The sequence below is a fragment of the Piliocolobus tephrosceles genome, chromosome 7 (assembly GCF_002776525.5).
Source record: "Piliocolobus tephrosceles isolate RC106 chromosome 7, ASM277652v3, whole genome shotgun sequence".
In the NCBI taxonomy this organism is placed as follows: domain Eukaryota; kingdom Metazoa; phylum Chordata; class Mammalia; order Primates; family Cercopithecidae; genus Piliocolobus; species Piliocolobus tephrosceles.
The window spans coordinates 144,634,709-144,655,674 of NC_045440.1; the positions used below are offsets into that span (position 1 = coordinate 144,634,709).

At 53.9% G+C, this 20,966-nt stretch overlaps 1 protein-coding gene across 4 annotated transcripts in view; it reads right to left on the bottom strand.

Moving 5' to 3' along the window:
* Positions 1–20,966, bottom strand: part of SLC45A4 (solute carrier family 45 member 4) — a 97,958-nt gene that overhangs the window by 12,453 nt on the left and 64,539 nt on the right. For 3 of the 4 annotated variants that reach the window (XM_023228102.2, XM_023228104.1, XM_023228103.1), the window contains exons 3-4: positions 2,337–2,525; positions 366–545 (exon numbers count right to left, since the gene is read on the bottom strand). In XM_023228102.2, the coding sequence (XP_023083870.1) occupies positions 366–545; positions 2,337–2,525 (369 nt within the window). Of the gene's footprint in view, positions 1–365; positions 546–2,336; positions 2,526–3,508; positions 5,315–20,966 lie in introns of those variants that run through there. The other variant, XM_023228101.3, reaches the window with a different exon arrangement.

Sequence of the window (20,966 nt, forward strand, 5' to 3'; positions counted from 1 at the left end):
CACCTTGGGTGGGAGCACCGCCCTGCTGGAGGAGCCGGCCACGTTCACCTTGGGTGGGAGCACCGCCCTGCTGGAGGGCGACGTCAGGGCAGGCCCGGGAGGTTCACTGTGCAAGCATGCGCATCACTCCCTGCAGGCCTGGCCTCCTGCCCCTTGAGGCTCCTCAGTGCTTCGGCCTTACTGTGCTCAGTGGTCAGGAGGGGCTGCCCCTGGTTATCTTCCAGTCCTAAGACCCTGCCCACTGTGCTTCAACCCTCCATGCAGCCTGATGAGGCAGTGCTGACAACACAGGCTCCCGTCCCCTCCCCACACCAGGTCTAGGCACGTTGGACCCCAGCCACACTGGCTGGGTGCAGGGGCGTTACCGGCAGAGAAGGCGTGGATGTTGAGGGCCATGTCCTGCTCCTCACTGTCCACCACGTCCAGCAGATAGGCGCGGATGGGCCCCTCAGTGGCATCGGCACTGAAGTCCAGGATCACCACCCCCAGCACCGTGAGCACGATGCCGATGGGCTGCCGGCTGGGGACATCGCCGAGGGCCAGACCTGTGCAGAGCACACGGAAGGGCAGTCAGGTGCTCAAGCACTGGCCAGGGTGGGCCTGAGAGCAAACAGCCACATGGAAGGGGCACGCGGAAGGGGCACGGCCACAAAACCACGCCAGCCTTCCTGCGCGAGAGAGAGAGGCTCTTAGGCACACAGGCGCGGAAAGGAGCTGGGCTTTGTTTTACACACTTCTGTGGGTTCCAGGGTTTTTCTCCCCATTCGGTTAGCTGTTTACCGCACCTCCAAGGGTTTACTTGCCCTTGACATTTTTTCAAACAGAAAGGGTTAGAATGGAGCTTTCGACCCTGGCCATCAGAGGACAGCTGCTGTGCTGGAAGCATGAATTCAGTGTTGCTAAGAAGGCCACACATGGTAGAGCAGACGCCCATGGGGAAAAGTGCTCACGCCACAGACAACCCACAGGGGACACTGACAAGACTTGGCAAGCCAGGCGCAGGGGGTCTTGCTGGGCCTGATCTAGTCCTGAAAGGAAACGACGCCCCAAACTCTGGGGCTTTGCATGCAAACTCTCAGGGCAGCCTGGGTTCAGGAGACGTGGCTCTGCAGAGAAAGGTGCCAGTGGCCTCGCCTCACCTACGAGTCCTCCTGCAGTGGGCTGCCGGCACTCAAAAGCAGCTGTCCCCACACATGTCCCTCCTGCCTCAGGGGAGTCTGCCCCTGAATCCAGATCAATGGTGATGGCTGAGGCTCAACTTGGGTCTCCACTTCCCATCAGGCAGACAAGCAGTGCCCTCCTGACAAGATGAGAGGATTGCGGGCCAGGGCCTGGGACCCAGGCCCAAGGTGCTGTGATTAGCCTGAACGCAGATACACCTGGCCCGTCTCGGGAGGCGCGGGAGAAGGGCTTTCTGCCCAGGTGGTCCTCGCTGGCCTCCTCAGACCATGGGCAGGCGATGGCTCCGAGGCAGAGGGGCTGAGGCTCCCAAGCTGGCTGCCTCTGGGTCACATTCGGGCAGGACTACCCCCAAGGACACAGTCCTGGGAAGCCACGTTGTTCCCCCCGCATCTCGGACATGGTGGGGAGGGGAGGACTGCTCCTGAGGGACACAGACAGGCAGGGGGCTGGCAGCTCCGCGCCCAGCAGGCGCCAGGGCAGCCGCACCCCTGCACACAATCAGAGGCATCGCCTGTTGGCGACAAAGCCCACCCCACGACCAGTGACCACTCGGGCTCTGAGAAGTGTCCCAGGGCCTCTCCTCCTGCCGCTCAACTTCCTCAGCTCCCTCTGCATCAGCGCAGACCCGGGGCAAGTTCCTCTAGTTCAGAAGACAGATTAAGCTCCTCTGTCTCAAAAAACTGTTGCCAGAAAAATGTTTTTAACAGTTTTGCTGGGTGCCCTCAAGGCAAAAACTATTTTCCCACACAGAGTTGCTTTAATTCAAAAGGAAACAACAACCAAGGCGGCAAAACACAAACATCAAACCAGGTTCTGGACATTTTAACACCAAGTCGAAGAAAAGGAGAACAAAAAAAGAAAAGATAATTTCTGAAAGAATGCTGGAAACAGGACGTGGTGTCAGATACGCATTAAAAACAAATGATCACAACAGGAAGCGTTTCCCTGTGAACAGGTTCCTCCAGCTTTCCCACATGGGGCCGGCTTCAGCGCTACCACGGGTGATTACCGCCAGGGCGGCCCCGGCAGCCCAGCCAGGCCCACAGAGGGTCAGCCTGAATATTCAACACCATTCAGCTTTTACTGAATGGAGCTACCCAGGGCCAGGCCCTCGTCTGTGTTGTGAGGACGCCAGGTGTGGCCGAGAAACTTACCGATGGCAGAGCCGTTAAGGAAAAGTGCAACGCCAAAGAGGACACCAACGCAGAGGGCGAGGATGAAAGGCCGCCGGCGGCCCCAGCTCAGGGTGCACCGGTCACTCGCAGACCCAATGAGAGGTGTGAAGATGAGGCCAAGGATGGGGCTCAGGAACCAGGTGAGGCTGTAGTACTGCTCCGGAAGGCCTGCAAGGGACACGAGGGCCGTCGCACACGCAGGCACTGGCCGGGCTCTGCCACAGTCTGCCTGGGAGCCCCGCGACAGGCAGGTGCCTCCGTGTACATGCACGCATGCGCACACCCCCCGCTCAGGTTGTCTCCACGGAGTAGACTTTCCTTTTTCTGCAAAGCCAGATGATCTGAAATCAACCCGGCCCCAACTATAAGCATCAGGTGGCCAGAGAAAAGCACCCAGGCCTTGGAGGGTCAGTGGGCCCCACCTGCACAGGCCCCAGCCTAAGGGGCAGCACACACTGACTGTGCAGGCACATGGAGGGCGCCCCGCCCGGGGCTGGACACAGGGCTGAGAGCCCCTCCACGCTGCTGGTGCCAACCAGGGCCTCGGGGCTGCTGAAGGCCCCTTTGAGGGTGGCAGGCACAGGGCCACTGTCCCTTGACACCAGATGGTCTACAAGAGCAGGACGGTGACTGCAGCTTCACAGAGGCAGGAAGGGCCCACGACTTCTGGACCTCAATGGCTGAAAATGTACCACAGAGGGTCCTGCAGAGGGGCCCCACAGCCGGCAAAAGGCTGTTCTGTGTGGCTACCGAGTGGGGGTGGGGGATGCACCCTAAGTGTGTCCAGCTGGAGCCAAAGGGTTGCAGATGGCACCTATCACGCTCACATTCTCCTTCCTGACCATCCAGGGAGGTAGGAAATACTGTGCCTATTGTAGACAGGGAAACTGAAGCTCAGAGAGGTTAGGTAATCTACCCCAGGTCACACAGCTAGGATTTCAGCCCTGGGTTACTGATTTCAAACTCTGTCCCTGAGTTTACACGCTGCCTCCCTATCACAGAAACCTGCGTGTCCATCGCCAACCAGGTGGGCACACAATGTCAACAGTCACAAGCACCACACAGCAGGGGAACGAGCAGCCGCCTCGTGCAGCCGTGCACACGAGCCCACTCGCAGTGCTAAGCGAAGCGCCACACAGATGACCACGCACCTCTGACGCCTGTCGTGTGACATCCAAAGGCGTGGAAAGGACTCTCCACTGTGAGAACTCGGGTGCCGGTTGCCCTTGGCAGGGGGCAGTGGCTGAAGTGGGGTGGGCTTCGGGGCCGGGTGTCTGTTCTTGATCCGGATGGGAGTCCCACGCTCCAATCACGTGGTGCCAATTCATCCCGCAGGGGACTTGGGATCTGTGCCCTCTCCCCATGCTGTATGTCAGTAAAACGCTTCCTCACAAAATAAAGGTGCTGGGCACGCCAGCGGTTCATCGGGTTAACATTTTACACTGCCGAACTCCATTGAGAATATTGTGTTGAACTAGCAAGAAAAATAAGCTTGTGTGGGAGGGGGAAATCATTTTCAGAGGAGGAGGGAAGCACCTTTTAAAATTATTGCTAATGTGTCCACTAAAATATGCATTCGGCCAAGAATTTAAGGTGTTTGCTTTGACCTTTGCACTGCACACAACTTCAGGAAGGGTGAATTTTATTCCTACTTGAAGTCAGCAGAAAGGACTGGTGTTTCAGGAAGCGAGAAGTCTGTGGAGCATGTCTGCTGGATGGGTGAGAGTTTACATGGCAGACCCGGGTTCCTCAGCTTCACTGGAGCCGAGTCCCTGCCCTTGTTAATAATTATCCATCAGGAAGCCTGTTTCCCAGAAAAGTCTCTTTATCAAAACTACGCAGAGGGCGCAACACTCAAAACTTCAGAAAGAATGGGAGGCGGTTATTACTCCCACCACATGCAGATTGTACCAATATGTCAGCAAACCCGTGCCAGGCAGCCCCTTGCAGAGCTGCGGGGCCCGTGTGCGGCCCTGGCTCCTCTGGATTGGGCTCCCAGAAGGGCTCTGTCTCCTCCAGCAGCACGCTGGTTCTCACCTCCCTGCCTGGGAAACCCTCCTGCTGTCACTTTTCAAACTCTTTGAGAGCCATCCACCCAGGAGGCCCCTGCCCACCCTGGGCACGCCAAGTCCTGCATTTTCCACACAGCACTGAAGCCACCTCAGCCGCCCACATGTGCTCCCAAGAGACGGCGCCCCCAGAGGGCCGTAGCTGCTCACTCCTCTCTCCGCACCACTCACCCCAGTCTGGCACCAGATGGGACCTGTGGCCCACAGAGGGCTGGGATGCTAGCTGACCCCAACCAAACCACTTCACCATTTCCAGCCGTCCTCTTTCCTTTCTGAAAACTCTGACTTTTCATCTGATAGCCCTTCTCTTAAGCCTGAAGGATTTTCTGTAGTTTGTGTGTGTGTGTTTTTTTAAGCATTTCTAATAGGAGGGGCTCTGCTGACGACAAATGCTCTTGGATGCTGTCTGAACTCTCCTTATTACACTTTTATTCTTGAAGAATATTTCTGCTGCACACAGAATTCCGGGTTAATTCCTCCCAGCCCAGATCTCTGAAGATGTGATCCACTGTGTTCTGAACCCCGCAGTTTCTGGCAGGGCGGCTGTGGTGATTCCCGTGAGTGTCCTCTTGGATGTAATGATCTCTTTTCCTCTGGCTGCTTTAAAGATTCTCTTTACTGCTGCTTTTCCGCAGTTTGACAATGACGAGCCTAGATGCGGATTTCTGTGCACACATCCTGGCTGGGCTTTCTGGAGCTTTATGAATTTGTAGATTTATACATTTCACCAAGTTTAGAAAACATTCCGTTATGTCTTACTTCAAAGCTGCGGAGTTTTTTTTGTTTTTGTTTTTGTGTTTTTTTTGTTTTTGTTTTTGTTGTTTTTTTGAGACAGAGTCTTGCTCTGTTACCCAGGCTGGAGTGCCATGGTGCAATCTTGGCTCCCTGCAACCTCCAGCCTCCTGGATTCAAGCAATTCTTGTGCCTCGGCCTCTCGAGTAGCTGGGTACAGGTGTGCACCACACCTGGCGACTAAATTTTGTATTTTTTGTAGAGACAGGGTTTTGCCATGTTGGCCAGGCTGGTATCAAACTTCTGAGCTCAAGCAATCTGCCCACCTCGGCCTCCTGAAGAGCTGGCAGGCATGAGCCATTGTACCTGCCCCTGCAAAGATTTTACGTTCCATTCTCTAATTCCTTTCTTTTGAGGTTCCCATGACAGACAGACCTTTGAGATCGTCCCTCTGTTTCCTGGAGCATTCTTCATCTCTTTTTTCAAGCTTTGATCTCCGTATGATCATTTCTATTGACGAATCATTAAGTCCACTGACTCTTCTGTCCTCTCCAATCTGCTGTTAACCCTATCTGGTTCATTTTCTATTTTGATACTTTATTTTTCAGACCTAGAATTTCCACTTGGCTCTATTTCCGTAGCTACCGTTTCTCTGCTGGGACTCCCTGCTCTCCATTCTGAGCGTGTTTTCTGTTCTTGGGCGCAGTTACACACACCCCTCTGACCAGTGCGATGTGCAACATCGCGGGTCAGCCTCCACAGCTGCCATCCTCCAGCAAGGGTCGCCTTTTCTTTTTTAAAAAAAATGTCTAATAACACTGAGTTGTATCCTAGTCGTATCCACTGTGACTGATGTGTCATAGACTACTACACTGTTACATTCCTCTGAGAGTGTCCATGGTTTTATTTAACACGAGGGTTTGAAATTCCGCCCCATCTCCTAACCCCGCCCTAACTCTGCCAGTGGGTTCTTCAAGAAAGGCAGAGCGAAGTTATCCATCCAAGTTTTAGCCACCCTGTGTTGCATCAACAAAGGCCAACAGTCGGGTTAAAAGCGGTGCCAAGTGAGAAACCCAGGCATTCCCTCTTCCAGTTATCACCTTCCTACTTGGTTTCTGCCCCGAGCGCTGGCTGGGTGTCAGGAGGGCGGGGAAGAGCTGCAGGTGCGACCCAGCCCACCCAACCTAGAGGAGGTGCTGCGTGCACAGGCCTGTCCTGCCTTCGTGCTGCCAGCCCTGGGAGACAGGAAGATGCTGGGTCCGAGCAGTCCTGGACCAGGCAGCCGTCCCCACAAGGGAGGCTTCTCACCCCAGAAGACAAGAGACAGGGCACTGGGGGAACCGCTGGGCCCAGGCCGGGCCCTCGGCTCCCAGTCCTCCTGCAGAGGCCGTTTCTCCACCCTTGCCCCACAGGCCCCTCCAGAGCCTGGTGGGACCTGGCCCCAGGTCTTCCTCCATGGGCAAGCCTCCTCCCTATGCCCTCAGCTCTGACTCCTATAGCCCCCACAGCTGCCCTGGCCCCTGTGCAGCCCTGGCCCCGGTCTCTCCTGTGTTGCCAGCCCCCAGCCCTAGGTCAGGCCTCCCCACGCCTCTCTCTGACCCCCACTAACTCACCCCTACACCTGGCTGGCCTGCCTTGGGACCCAGGGTGGCCCCTCAAACCACACAGCTGTCACGGACTATGCCTAGAAGCCTTTGACTGTTCCTCGTGGCCTGACATCGTGATTTTAACTTTACACCCTGTGGTGTCAGGGGCCGTGTTCCAATCCTCAACAAGACACTGCGAGACTTCCTTTCTTCCTTTCTGCTTAGACAAGCCCAAGTCTGCATGTCGCGACTGGCACTTGGCACATTCTAAGGGGACCAGTAGAAAGGCAGAGCCCACCGTGGCACCACCGCCTGTGCCTCCCACCCACGGTGCTCAGTGCTGTGAGAACCACATGGGGCCTCCTGCTGGGGCGCTCTCAATGCTGGTGCACAAGGTGCCCCGCCCTGTGCGCTTTCCCTGGAAGGGGTGGCGCACCTTGGCACCAAGCATCTACACCCAACGACAGCTGTCGCTGCTGAACCTCTCGGTGGGCTTGGCACCACCCCAGGTGCTGGCCTGTCCCCGCTGGAGAAACCCAGAATCTGGCCAGAGCAGGAGACCCATGACTGGGGTACACAGGGCAGCAGCATTGCCAGGGTCGCAGGCGGCTTCCCTCGGGAGTGGTCATGGGGTGAAGGCCACAGGGACCACCAGCAGGTCAGGCTGAGGATGGAGAGATAGGCCAGGGGGCTGGGACGGGGCCAGCAGCGTCTGTGTCTCATTCTTCCCTCCCCAGTCGGCCTAAAAGTCAATTTCAATTCCAGACTACAAGGAAAGCTCAAGCCAATAGGAAGTCAGCAGCTCCATCTCAGTCCCTAGCACCTAAGGCAGCATGGCCACCGGACGCCCGCCGGGTGCCCACAGAGCCGGGCTGCAGGAGTGAGTGGTCCCGAGTAACAGGGGACAGCTCCCTTTGTTTTAAGCGTCTTGGCAAGAAAAATAAACATTTTTCATCATATCTTCAAGGCGGCCCTGGGAGGGCACAGCTGCCACCTGCCTGCCTCACGGATCCTGCTCCGCCGTCCCCGGTGGTGAGAACTCGGTCTCCCCGGTTCGCGGCAGGGGGCTGCCACTGGGACGCCTCCGATGGGGCATTTCCCAGCCCGGCTCCACACAAACACAACGCTAGGCCCAGTAAATAAGTTTTGTTTTTTTCCCAGGGAAAAGCTGAACAACAATGGTGGGACCAGGAAGGTTCCCTGTTCACAGGAAATACTCACTGTGTCACCGCTCGGCCGCGGGCTGTGTGAGGTCACGGGCGACACTCGGGTCACGTGTGGCGGCTCCTGTTCACAGTGCCGTGTGTGATCAACTGGGACTTTCTGGTGGGGGGAGGCTGGCGGGGGCGGGGGGGTGTGCCAGGGAGTGGGAAAGTCGCCTATAAATGTTTAACAAAAGATCCGCAATGGGAACAGGAACTTGCATCCTTTCTTTCAATGGACAAAGCTTCCACATAGAGATATGCTTTTGTGCTGGGACCAAATGCCACAGTGCCGTGAAACTCGTGAACACAAGTCCTGCATGGGAAAGGCTTAGCATCCTTGAGTGACCTCTGATGAATTTAAGTCAAGGAACCCGTCGGGAGCCACTTCTGAAGGGCCCCAGCCAGGAAAGACACCGGGCCGGGGGAGCCGCACCCCCAGGGCTCAGGCCACCTGCTTGCAAGAGGGGAAGGGCCACTGGCACTGGGTCCCCTGGCACTGAGGCTCTGTGCTGGCAAGGGCCCCACAGCTGCAAGGAATGTTCCAGAACCACTAGAGCCACAGGAAGGCCGGGAGGGGGTGAAAAGAAGGGCAAGATCAGGTGCTTTTTCTGAGCCTACTGCAAACGGGCCGTCATTTAGGGTGGAGGGGACAGCAACATCTTGAGCGTTCTCACATGTGCTGCCTCCCCACTCCAACACCCATGGCCCACCCAGAGTGCCAGCTATGCTCCCCGAGCCCTGCGGGGGAATCTGGCGGTGAAGGGGCAGGAGACGGTAAGTTCCTGGGCTTTGGCCTTTCATAGGAGAGGAATTAAAACTTGAAAGCCAGGACCCAGCGCCTCATTTCTAGAGGGTGAGGCAGGGCCCCGAGGGGAGAGCTGTGTGGAGTGGAGCTGTCGGGTGCCCGAGAGGCTGTGGCTCACTGCAAGCTTTAGATGGGGTGATTTGGGTGGAGGCAGCCGTTTTGAAATCGAGCATTCTAACCTTTCTGAAGACTCCATTAATTTGACCTCAGTGGACTCCGAAGGGTCTTTGGATGGGACAGCCCTGAGGCTGGACTTGGTTTCCAGGGCGATGATGCTGTCCCTGCAGCCCTGTGCCAAGTGTCCCCCAGCAACTCCCAGGGGGCCACTGTTTCTCCTCTTCAACAACAAGGATGGGTGCCTCAACAGCCTGGCTAGAGGCCCCCGGCCAGACTCAAGCAGGACACTGATGCTCCAGAAAGCCAGAAGGAACATTCTGCAGCTGCTGTACTGTCTCAGAGCCGACCCCTGTGTCCAACTTGTGGGCACCTGTCTTTACCTCATCGGGCTCGCACCCCCCGCAGCTAGAACACGGGCTGCTCTCTGCCCTATCAGCACAGCCACCCATCTTCACGGCTCTTTCAAACAGATGTCGCAATAAGCAAACATCTTTGTGATGACACAATGATGTTATCGTAGCTGTATAAGCAACCATATGGCCTTTGGTTTGAGATTCCAGAAGCTTCCTGAAGAGCCCAAAATGCAGTCCATGTCCTGCAGCCCTCGCTAAGCTTAGGGGTCAAAGCTGGCCATACCCTCGGCTGCCTCATCAGTTCCAGAAGCCAACAGCTACTCCAGGCCACAGAGGAGAGAAAGTAAAGTTCTAATTCAATACATCCCAAACCCATCTCTTGATCTGTCACTTCATATCTAGACCTCCTCTGGGATCCCCTATCTCAGAGGATAGGCTCTGTCACCCACCATTCATGCTGGCAGGACCCAGGGCGCCAACACCACCTGCCCCACAGCCCATCTGGCACCAGGTGCCGCTGCCTCCTCAGCCATACATCCCCATCATACACTTGTCTCCTATCAGCTCCTCCCGCCCATGGGACCTTCGCAGACACCGCTGCCTCTGCCTGAAGCACTCGACCTTCCCCCTTACCTGACACTCAATAACTGCTTAGTGCCCTTAAAAGAGCTGCACTCTTAGGAGCAGAGTTTTATGAGCACAGCAGGCTTCCAACTGACCCCTGTTTCCTCCCTCATCCTCTACAAACCCACCCACCACCTGCAGCCAGAGTGACCACCTAAAAACCCACTGCTTACATTGGGTGCCCTCAGAGTCCACCCTCCTGCCTGCAGCCCGCAAGACCCTACCCTACCCACTGGCTGGGCAGCTCATGCCAGGCTGCTTCCCTCTCCATACCAGACTCCAGCCGCCCACCCCACCCCACCTCCCCTTCTAGAAAACACCAGGCTCACATTCCACTCAGGACCTCAGCCATGGTCCTTCCCAGAGGAAGTTACTGCCACATGAGACTGGTCCGAGTGTGGAAGGCCCAGTACACTGCGACACTAAGTGCCGGCCACCTCTCAACAGCGCTTGGTGAGGGCAAATGGCCCAAGATCAGGAGACCCCAGTTCCGTTCTTTACCAAGGTTCTCCTCTCTCCACAGGCACTGGAAAGTAGTGCCCAGGTCATCAAGGCTCCAGGTCACATAGCACTGCCCAGGCCCAGTTAAAATGGCAGAAACAGCACATTCCAGTGGGGCCAGGCCCTATGCCAAGTGCCCGACTCAGGCTCTGCATCTCACCTCTGCAGCCAGCCTACAGAAGGGGTCTTCAGGGGTGAAGCTGAGCCTCCAATGGATTATATCATCTGCCCAAGCTCATACAGATACTAGGGACTGAGTGGGGGAACCCACCTCAGACTCCCACACATGGGGCCGTGGAATCTCAACAATCCATCACACGCCAGCCCCACTGCTCTGCACACCATGCTTTGGCCATGGGCTGGTTCACATCCAAGGCTTGGATCAGATGACAGCAAATGTTCCCTTCAGCTATAAGGCTTTATGGTTTGAATTAGGGACACAGGGGAAACCCAACTGCCACCCTTATACACTGCTGTTTATAGCTTTGATTATAACGAATGGCCAGAAACACCCCAAATGCCCAAGCAGGGAATGATCACGCAATGGCCTCACGTGAAGACAGGGAATGCTGCCGCTGCAAGGTGAACACACGCCCTCAACGGCTCCCAGGTGAGCGCTCAGGAGCTGCAAGGTGAACACACACACTCGGTGGCTCCCAGGTAAGCCCCTCACGAACAGCTTGGGCTGGACTGGCGTCTCCTTTCGGTGGCTGCCACTGTCCGTGGTGCAGACACTACCACCCCGCCCAATCTCAAGCTGCTGAGGTGACGTCACTGAACGGGAGTCGAGAGGAGCAGCAGGCAGTGCTGAGAGGCACCTGTGCCCTACAGGTACGGCAGGCAGACACACCAAGGCGAAAGGGAGTCGGGCATTAGGAAGTGCTAAGTGCGCGTTAACTCTGCTAACCTAAATCAACTGTAAGCACGTAACTTTCACAATGCATGTGTTTAACGATCAGCCCACAAAGTTTTTGAAAATTTAAGTTGGCTCTCAGGAGCCAGTACGAGCTGGTTCCAGCACACAGTTGGGCTGTAGACATTCGTTCATTATACCCTGCCTCCTGCCACACACTGATTTAGAAGTGGTTTGAGAATGCTATTAAGTTAAAACTAGCAAGCTTTTGGAAATTAAGGAAAAAATGAATTCTTACTGATGGTTATTATTACGGTTTATCAATAAAGATCTTGGGTATTTAAAAATTAAACAAAAACAAAAACCAAAAAAACCAGCCAGGTGCGGTGGCTCACACCTGTAATCTCAGCACTTTAGGAGGCTGAGGAAGATCACTTGAGGCCAGGAGTTCGAGACCAGCCTGGCCAACACGGTAGAACGCCATCTGCAGTAAAAACAGAAAACAATTAGCCAGGCACGGTGGCAGACGCCTGTAATCCCAGCTACTTGGGAGACTGAGACACAAGCATCACTCGAACCCGGGAGGCAGAGGTTGCAGTGAGCCAGGAGTGCGCCACTGCACTCCAATCTGGGCAACATAGGCTGTCTCACAATAAACAAACAAATAAATAATAAAATGAAATAAAAAACCCTTGAACAATATCTCCCTTTATGACACTTCTGCCCAAGATGGCATGCCCCTGGGAAATGGCTGTGGCGTGTGGCACCCGTTTTGCTCTGCTCTTTCCCCTGGCGTGGGGCCTTGGCTAGGCAGGTCGAGTGGGTCTGTGGCTGGGCCTGATTCTGGGCTGAGCTGGCCTTCAGAGGCCGGCACTATGGCACCATGGTTGAGTGGAGGCTGATTCTGAGTCTGAATCCCAGCTCCACCATCTACTAGCTCTGTTGAGTGTCCGTTTCCTGATCTGCAGAAATCTGTAAACACCATCACTAGGCTTTTATGAGAACTGAGTCATCCTGAACAGCTCGCTGTTGGCATAAACCATTAGTGAATCATCGCCAACATTGGGGCCTGCATCGCTCACCTGAGGGAGTGGGGACTTCTCTATGTCCACTGAGGCCTAATTCACATCTCGTCCCTCGGAAACCTCAGCACTAGCCTGATGGTGCTGGTGGAAGGCAGCCTGGTTTGAAGGAAAGGATGGCTCCAGTTCAGATTCTCCATTCGCCGTCAGGACCTCAAGGAGGTCAACTTTCCCTTTGGAGCCCTGGTTTCTAGAGACAGAGAGACACCTCCTCGTGGGCCTAGCCTAGGCTCTTCCCAGGACCGAAAGGTGTGGGGTGGGCTCCCCGGCCAGTGTTGAAGAGGGGCATCCATGTTTGTTCCCTGCTCGTGGCTGGCGATTTGAACCCTATTTGCTATCCCATTTTGACATTTCCCTTTCTAGTTACTAGATTTAGCATCTTTCTACCCAAACAGGGTCTTGGGTGGCCTGGCTTCCCCAACAGAACTCTGTGTGCACCAGCAAAGGGTCCAGAGGTGGACAGGGAGTATAACTTGCCAGCTTGAATCTACCCCAGGTCCTGATGCAGACTGCCTGCCCTGGGATAATCTCCTGTGTGCAGCCAAGAGAGTGCCCTTAGACCCTGCCATGGCTGTGGTGGTGGCCTGAGATGACCTCCCTGATAACTACGCTGATGACAACAGGCCTCGGAGAGGTCTTGCACTGGCACAGGAAAGCTGGATGCAGCTCACCTCCACACTCCGCTCCGGCCCCTCCTCCCAGCACAGCTGGGCTCCAGCAGGACTCGACCTCCCCGCACTGCGTCACTGTGAGCTTTTGCTCCCCGGCCTGGAATGGCCTTCCCCCTTGGTGACCATGATACTGGCTGTTTAAATGTGTGTCCCTGCGCTGGTCTGCCTTCCCTGAGGACAGAAAAGCGCCCGCTACCTCACAGGTTCTCAGCAGGCACTCTGCAAACCGAAACTGACTTCCCAGCACTGAGTTTGTTGCTTCATCTCCTAGTGAAGATGCAGGTGACCACGCTCAGCTCTCTACCCACAGGAGCCATGGCTGGGCTTGTTAAGGCTTGTCCAGGGTTGTTACACTCTGAAGTCCCTGATCCACAGCAGCAGCAGTGCTGAAAACCAGGTGATATGAAACCAACAGGCAACACCACTGACTGCTCAAATGCCGCCTGCTTCTTCATGCAGGTGAAGCAATTTAAATGCATGAGACACACAGGCGGCTCCATTTATAAATCATGAGCGTCAGGTTACCGTGAGGGGCACTTCAACCCAGGGCACAGCGGGTGTGTCCACCGAGTGCACTTTCGGTGCGGCTGCAGTTAAACCACGCTCGGCTGTCACGGTCTAGCAAGGGTAACAGTGACCAGGAGGACGTATTCGTATTCTGAAGAATATGAAGGACCAAAGACCCTCTGTGAACGATTCTAACAACGATTATAATGTAAAGTAAGCTTATAAGAACTGGTGAATTATCCGAAGAAAACAAAAAGCCACAGGGAGCCAGGCTGGCCTTGGGCTTGGCAGAGAACCGGGAAGCGTTTCAGAGCTTAGGTCTCAGGTCCCGGGTTTACGAAAGAGGAAGAGAGGGGCAGGCATTACACAAAACTGCTACTAGGTCAAAAACAAAAGAAACCTCGCCATCAAAACATGGGCAGCAATTCTCATTAGTCACGTTCTCAAATGAAAAATGTAAGCGTGTGCATGTTCAAAAAGTTAAATAAACAACTAGATTTAAATGTGCAAAACATTAGAGTTGGCTGGGCGTGGTGGCTCATGCCTATAATCTCAGCACTTTGGGAGGCTGAGGTGGGCAGATCACCTGAGGTCAGGAGTTCGAGACCAGCCTGGCCAACATGGTGAAATCCCATCTCTGCTGAAAAGATAAAAAATTAGCCGGGTGTGGTGGTGTGTGCCTGTAATCCTGGTTACTCAGAAGGCTGAGGTAGGAGAATCGTTTGAACCCGGGAGGTGGAGGTTACAGTGAGCCAAGATCGTGCCACTGCACTCCAGCCTGGGTGACAGGGTGAGACTCTGTCTCAAAAACAAAAACATTACAGTCAGTGCCTGAATTCTCCCCTGCCTGAGTAGAGCCTGCAGTGCCGACTGTCCCTGATGACTTTCGTCCCTCACACGAAAGTCCAGGCACTGGCTTCCCAAGCCATATTTAACTCAACATGCGGGCATCCAGAGAAAGCTGTCCCCAGACTTTCCCGCTCACCCAGCCCTGACCGCCCTCACACTGGAACTCAAACTCCGTTTCCCCGAAGTCTTCCATTGTGTAACACATCTACACCTAAATCCTCTGGTATCAAGTGTCTAACAGTTACTTCCAATTCAACATTTAATGTTTCTGTGATGTTCCCAAATCGTGTATAAGCTAGAAAATATGTCTGCACATCCAAGTCCATGCTTCACTTTAAAAGGGGGGCAAACAACCTATTCTGCACCCAGAGACAAATCCTATTAACTTACTACTCACACAATCACACGTGTACTTATCTTCTGTAAGATCTAAATAGTCCGTTTTTTTAAATGACAAAATGACCATCATCTGGGAAGCATCCTGCTGGTGGACACATTGCATACTAATTGCTTTTAGGGGGCAAAGTAACTACCGTATTTATTCTAAAACTTCCTTTCACAAAAAGCCCACGTATTTCCGTACTTTATTTTGATACATGTTTAAGGGAAATATTAAACATTTATGGAGTAATTCCTTTGAGAACAGTGCACCCTTCCTCAGAGAGTCACTGGGCAGTGCCCAGTGGATGAGGGTGCAGAGGGCTGGCCACAGGCAGCACTAACACATGGCCCCACAGATCAACATGAACCTCCGTCGGTCCCTGAGCTAGCTGGTATCTAGTCCTATCGGTTCGAACATATTTGTGATGTTTTGTTAATATTTAATTGCCTTTTGGTTTTTGTTAAATGATTATTTTTCTGCAGAAATAATTGATTTTTTTGTCTTAATTCAAATGTCTATGGTTCATGTTCTAAGACTTTGAAAATTACAGTGATCTAGTAAGTTTGGAAATTGCCAAAATATGATATACTGCTTACTATAAAGGATTTAAAAACTGTTACTTTACCACTGCTCATATGCACAATATTGAAAAAGGGCAGAATTGCTCAGGTTTCTCTGTAAATCACCTTCCTGGAGTGGCATGTAAGGCCTCCTGTGATGTGGTCCTTCCCTGCCTGTCACACCACTCTGCACCGAGCTCACACACTTCTGCCATGCGAGACTAGTCACCATTTCCATCAATGCCATGGTCTCCCCACTACACCACAGCCCAGACTGTGCCCAGGGCCACCCTTACTTCACTGACCCCTACTGACCCCTGCAACTTGGAGACAGTGCCCCCTGGCTTCCAGCCCCTCTGTCTGCACGGCACTGGGTGTTCGTCGGCCTTGTTCCCCTGTACTCCATGCTTACCTTTAGAAACGAGCAGGTAATGCCTCGTATTTTAACTGTCCTTCCTAATATTTCTCCTCCACAGCTGGAGGGCCTCCAGGGCAAAAATTACAACCCTCACCCCAAAGCCACACGGTGTCCCTCACTGCCGCCCTCCACGCCTTCCCGGACGTGGCGCTCCACGATCCCTGGAGCGAGTGCACAGCAGGCCAGTGTCTCCTCTCAGCACGCTTCTCACCTCACCGAACTGGGAGCGCCAGGTCACGTGCTCATGTCTCCAAGTGAGCTGGAGGCCTCAGGCTGCCCGTTTCACCTCCAGCCCTGGGCACGATGCCCAGCACCTAGCAGGTAGGTGCTCCGTAAGTACTTGATGAAAGAATAATAGGCGTGTAACTCTTTGGGAAAAATTACCATAGTTGACATTTTATTGTTTAAAAAATACAATGATCTGAAATGCAAGGAAATCCAGGCTTCCAGCCTAAACAAAACATCCTTGCACAAGAAGTTTTTCAACTATTTTGGTCAAGATCTCCGGAATGCTGTCCAGCCCACATACGTGGTTCTTCCTCTGGTGTGCAGCTAGTTGGCCACGGGCCACCTGTGCTGCACCATGGATGCCTAGGACTCCAGGGCAGCAGACACCTGCCCAAGTCTCCAAACCCTCTCCCACTGGACTGGAGTGGGCAGTCGCAGCTCCAAGCCTGGGCCTGCGTCACCATCAAGCTTTAAGCCTCCAGTCAGCAGGAAATTCAATTTTTAGCTTTGTAAAGTCGTCCAATTTTTTCACATTTTAATTGTGATCAAATACACACAACATCGAATTTACCTTTTTAATCACTAAGTGCACAGCTCAGGGGCAGCAAGTACCCTTAGATTGCTGTGCAACCATCACCACCTCTCACCCCAGAGCGATGTCATCTTCCCAAACTGAAACTCTGTCCCCACGAAACATGCACTCTTTCCTCCTCCAGCCTCCACCATTCTGCTTTCTGTCTCTATGAATCTGACACTTCTAGGGCCCTCCTAGGAGTGGAATCACACAGCTTTTCACTGAGTCTATCCAGCTATGGCCATTCACAGTCTCCCCCACCACCGCATCTCCCCCTGGCCCCTGGAGGGCAGCAGGCACCAAGCTCTCCAGCCTCATCCAACATCCACCACCCTCTCCCCACAGAGACACTGCTCACTTTGTAACTTCGAAGAGCCCTTGAGTATATTTAGCATCCTCCCCAATACCAGGCATGATACTAGACGTGGGGTGCCTGCACCCACAGTATAGCTGCCAGGAGGTCGGCAGGGGCAGAGCAGGCTGCCCTGCCCTGAGGAGCTGCAGACACGCAGCCCCATGAGAGCCCAGACTGTGGGAGGTGCTATGAAGGACGCCTGGGAAACCCCAGTGCAAAGTACTCTTCTAGCAAAGTCTCCCCAGGTTCCTCAACAGCAGTTCCCAGCTCATCCGAGTTAGTATGGGGAGGAAAGAACCATCAGACCAGAAGCATGATAGAGAAAATCTCAACCACCCGGATGCTATGAGCCAGGGCTGCTGCCTGGGCCATGCGGTGAATTTCTGCAGGGTCCACTCTAGTCCCCAGATGCTTGCTGTGACAAAGCCCTGCTGGGTGACCCACGTGACTGGGGCAAACATGCCCCTTAGGAATTATTTCTGCCCGAAAGGAAACTGTTTAGGGTTAGCTAGGTGCTGAGTGTGGTTTTTCAAAATCGGAAAACAAACCAAGAGTGTGCTACTTGCAGACACCCCTGGGCCACTGGGTGTTTTCAGACAAAACAAAATAGGCTTACTGAACCCCTTTCAGAGTGTCATCACACACACAGGAACTTCTAGAAAGGTCGAGTGTATCTGAACTGCAAAAGTGCACGATTAAAATACTTGCCAACCTCCCAGGCAAGGAAATTGCAACACAACTCAGCTTCCAAGTTTCACACAGTTGCCCAGTTAGATACGTCCTGCAGGAAGAAAGTAACCGACTGCTAAGTCACCTGCTTAGCAAAGTGCTTACTCCAGGAGGGTGCAGGAGCAAAGCACACACACACATGCACGCACACACACACGCATGCACATAGCATCATGAGGTGCATTTTCACCTGAACACAGCAGGAATGTCTCTCAATTCTTGCCAAAGATGTGTTTTCAGGTGGATTTCAACACTAAGCTATCATCAGTTGCATAAGAAGGCTCCCAGTTTTAGAGGCAACATCCTGAGTTCCTAAGAAGGGCTTGGCTCATGAGACTGGGCTCTGGAGGGCATGGCCTCTGCAGGTGACTCAGTGTGGGGCTGAGGCCTACTCATCTCTGCACACCTGCTCCCACCAACACCCGGCATCAAATGGTCAGGGCCCCACACAACCCAGGGAGTGGAGGGAAGCGACCAGCACTTCATGTATTTTTTTAAACTTCCAGTGTTTTGTGTGAGGCAGGCTTTTAAAGAGTAGACTTTTCCCAGAGGAAGAAAAGGCGAGCTTCAAGCTACAACAAACCGTATCCTAGGAATCTCGATTCACATGGAACGACAATGAAGAATGGAAAGTCTGGTGTTTTAAACAAATGGACAGATATAAAGTGAGCATAGCTTTAGTCATCACGCCCAGCCTCCTGAATGAGACGGACAAGAATAAACCTGACTTCCCCCACAAATAAATCTGCAGACGTCACTTCTTCATTCTCGGATGCCCTATTGCTCACGATCTTCGTCGAGTGGAGAGAAGTCAGGCTCTCACGTTAATCCAGTTCTAAATCATGAGTCAAACTGAGACTGCAACAAAGAACGCCCCTTTTGTCTTTTACATGATTTTCCTTTTCCCTTGAGTATACTTCCTGAACCAAGAAGAAAACAATCAACAGGACGGGAGACTGGACTTCTCCTTCCCGAGGGAAAACGGCTACACGGGAACAACACCCCCCAGCGGGAAGGGTGCTCCGACGGAACTGAGCGTGACTCAGAGACTGGGGGCTGGCTCCCAAAGGGCTCCGGAGTGGCCTGGTTCCACAACATGCCTTTTGGCCCAGTGGTGGGGACAGTGCCTGTCGTCCCAGCACTCGGGGAGGTTGAGGTGAAAGGATCGCTTGAGATTGCTTGAGCCTGGTAGGTCGAGGCTGTAGTGAGCCATGATCACACAACCGCACTCCAGCCTGGGCGACAGAGCGAGACCCTGTCTCAAAAATAAATAAGTAAAATGAGAAACTGGCTGCCCGACACTGTGATTGGATCCCAGCTCTGAGATGCCACACGCATCGCCTGCCGTGCTGCAGTGGAGACAACCATGGATGTGCAGAGTGGGGCCTGCAGGATGCTTCCCAGAGCCCTCCTCTGCCCTCCAGACCATCCTGCGAGGGCAGCCGCCCAGATCCATGGGACAGGGAGTATCTTCCTGGGTCTCAACTAACATCGGGGTCACTTCACACCCTCCCCTTCTCCCCGCTTCGGGGTGGTGCTGCGGGCCTACGGGCACCGGTGAGTGGGTGTGTGTGTTCTCAACTCCTTTACTCTGAGGGACTCTGAGCCTGGGGCTAAGAATGTACATATCTGTAAAAGTCTCCTCCAGAAGCGCATCATTCAATAGATGGTGTAGAAATGTAGTGCACAACACACACAGTGTCACAAACAGGCCAGGCTGCGGTGAGCAGCGGCTCTGCGGGCAGGCAGAGGAGCAGCACAGCCAAGGAGGGCGACAGACGGTTCATGGGCAACGTGGTGGACGCAGAACCAGGGGCTTGATCTGCACTGTTGTTCTCCAAGAGCTGCTCTGGGCACAGTGGCGAGGTCCAAGGACGCTTGCCTGGGGTGCGACTGTGTAGAAGCTGGGGATGCTGCTGCCTTTGGAGAAGGGAGATGGGAGCCTGGAGATGGGAGTGGACGGAGATCTCGCAGTCTGCCCTATGGTAACTTCTCAGCTCTGAACTTGGTGAAGGCACTGTCCATTTGAGAAAGTAGAATTTGGCCGGGTGCGGTGGCTCAAGCCTGTAATCCCAGCACTTTGGGAGGCCGAGACGGGCGGATCACGAGGTCAGGAGATTGAGACCATCCTGGCTAACCCGGTGAAACCCTGTCTCTACTAAAAAATACAAAAAACTAGCCGGGCGAGGTGGCGGGCGCCTGTAGTCCCAGCTACTCGGGAGGCTGAGGCAGGAGAATGGTGTAAACCCGGGAGGCGGAGCTTGCAGTGAGCTGAGATCCGGCCACTGCACTCCGGTTTGGGCGACAGAGCGAGATACCATCTCAAAAAAAAAAAGAAAGAAAAAAGAAAGAATTTATATTTTAAAAATAGTTCCTTTGCATCCTTTACAACACAGTCAAAGAAACAAAAAAGAAAAAGAAAAACAGCTTCCCTTTTGGGTGAGGGTCTGGGAACCGCTGGTGGGCTGGCTCTGTGGGGCAGGACCTGCTCACGGGATGGTGCTGACAGGGCCCTCTGGGGACAGGTGGGCTCTCTCTCCCTTTACAGCCAGCCAGCAGTCTGGGCACCTCCACCGCCTCCTGTGCCACCTCCAAGCCTTTCCTCCCAGGCCTGGGAGCCCAGCAGTCCCCGCAGCACTAGGAAGGACCACTGCTTCTGCTCTAGAGCACCTTCAGAAGAGGAGGTGGCTGTGTGGAATCAAGGACTCAGGTCCCACCCTGGCCAGGCAGAAGGGGGGCAGGGCCATTCCTGCCGGGACAGAGATGGCCGCCGTGAGGTCATGGTGCATACAGGGACAAGACAAGGGAGTGTGTGGTGGCCTTCGCATGGACAGCGGACAGCCCGAATCTCCACGTCAGACAGAAAAGAGTAGGCAGCCCTCCTTGTGGCCAGGAGCCTATCCTCAAGCTCCCTGCAAAGATGAGATGAAAAGGGAAGCGCATCCCGCCAAGTGCGGCCATCATTATAGGCACATTTAGCTGAGATCACGGGACAACTGGCAACTGAAAATAAAAACCCACAGACTCAAACTTCACCATAAAAGGAAAACAAAATCCCACACAACTAACAGTGACAACCAGGACGATGACCGAAAGGCCCAGAGTCTTCTAAATAATCCAGCTCATGTGACAGATAGAATTTAAGAAATAAAAGTAAGGCCGGGCATGGTGGCTCAAGCCTGTAATCCCAGCACTTTGGGAGGCCGAGAAGGGCGGATCACGAGGTCAGGAGATTGAGACCATCCTGGCTAACCTGGTGAAACCCCGTCTCTACTAAAAAATACAAAAAACTAGCCGGGTGAGGTGGCAGGCGCCTGTAGTCCCAGCTACTCGGGAGGCTGAGGCAGGAGAATGGCATAAACCCAGGAGGCGGAGCTTGCAGTGAGCTGAGATCCGGCCACTGCACTCT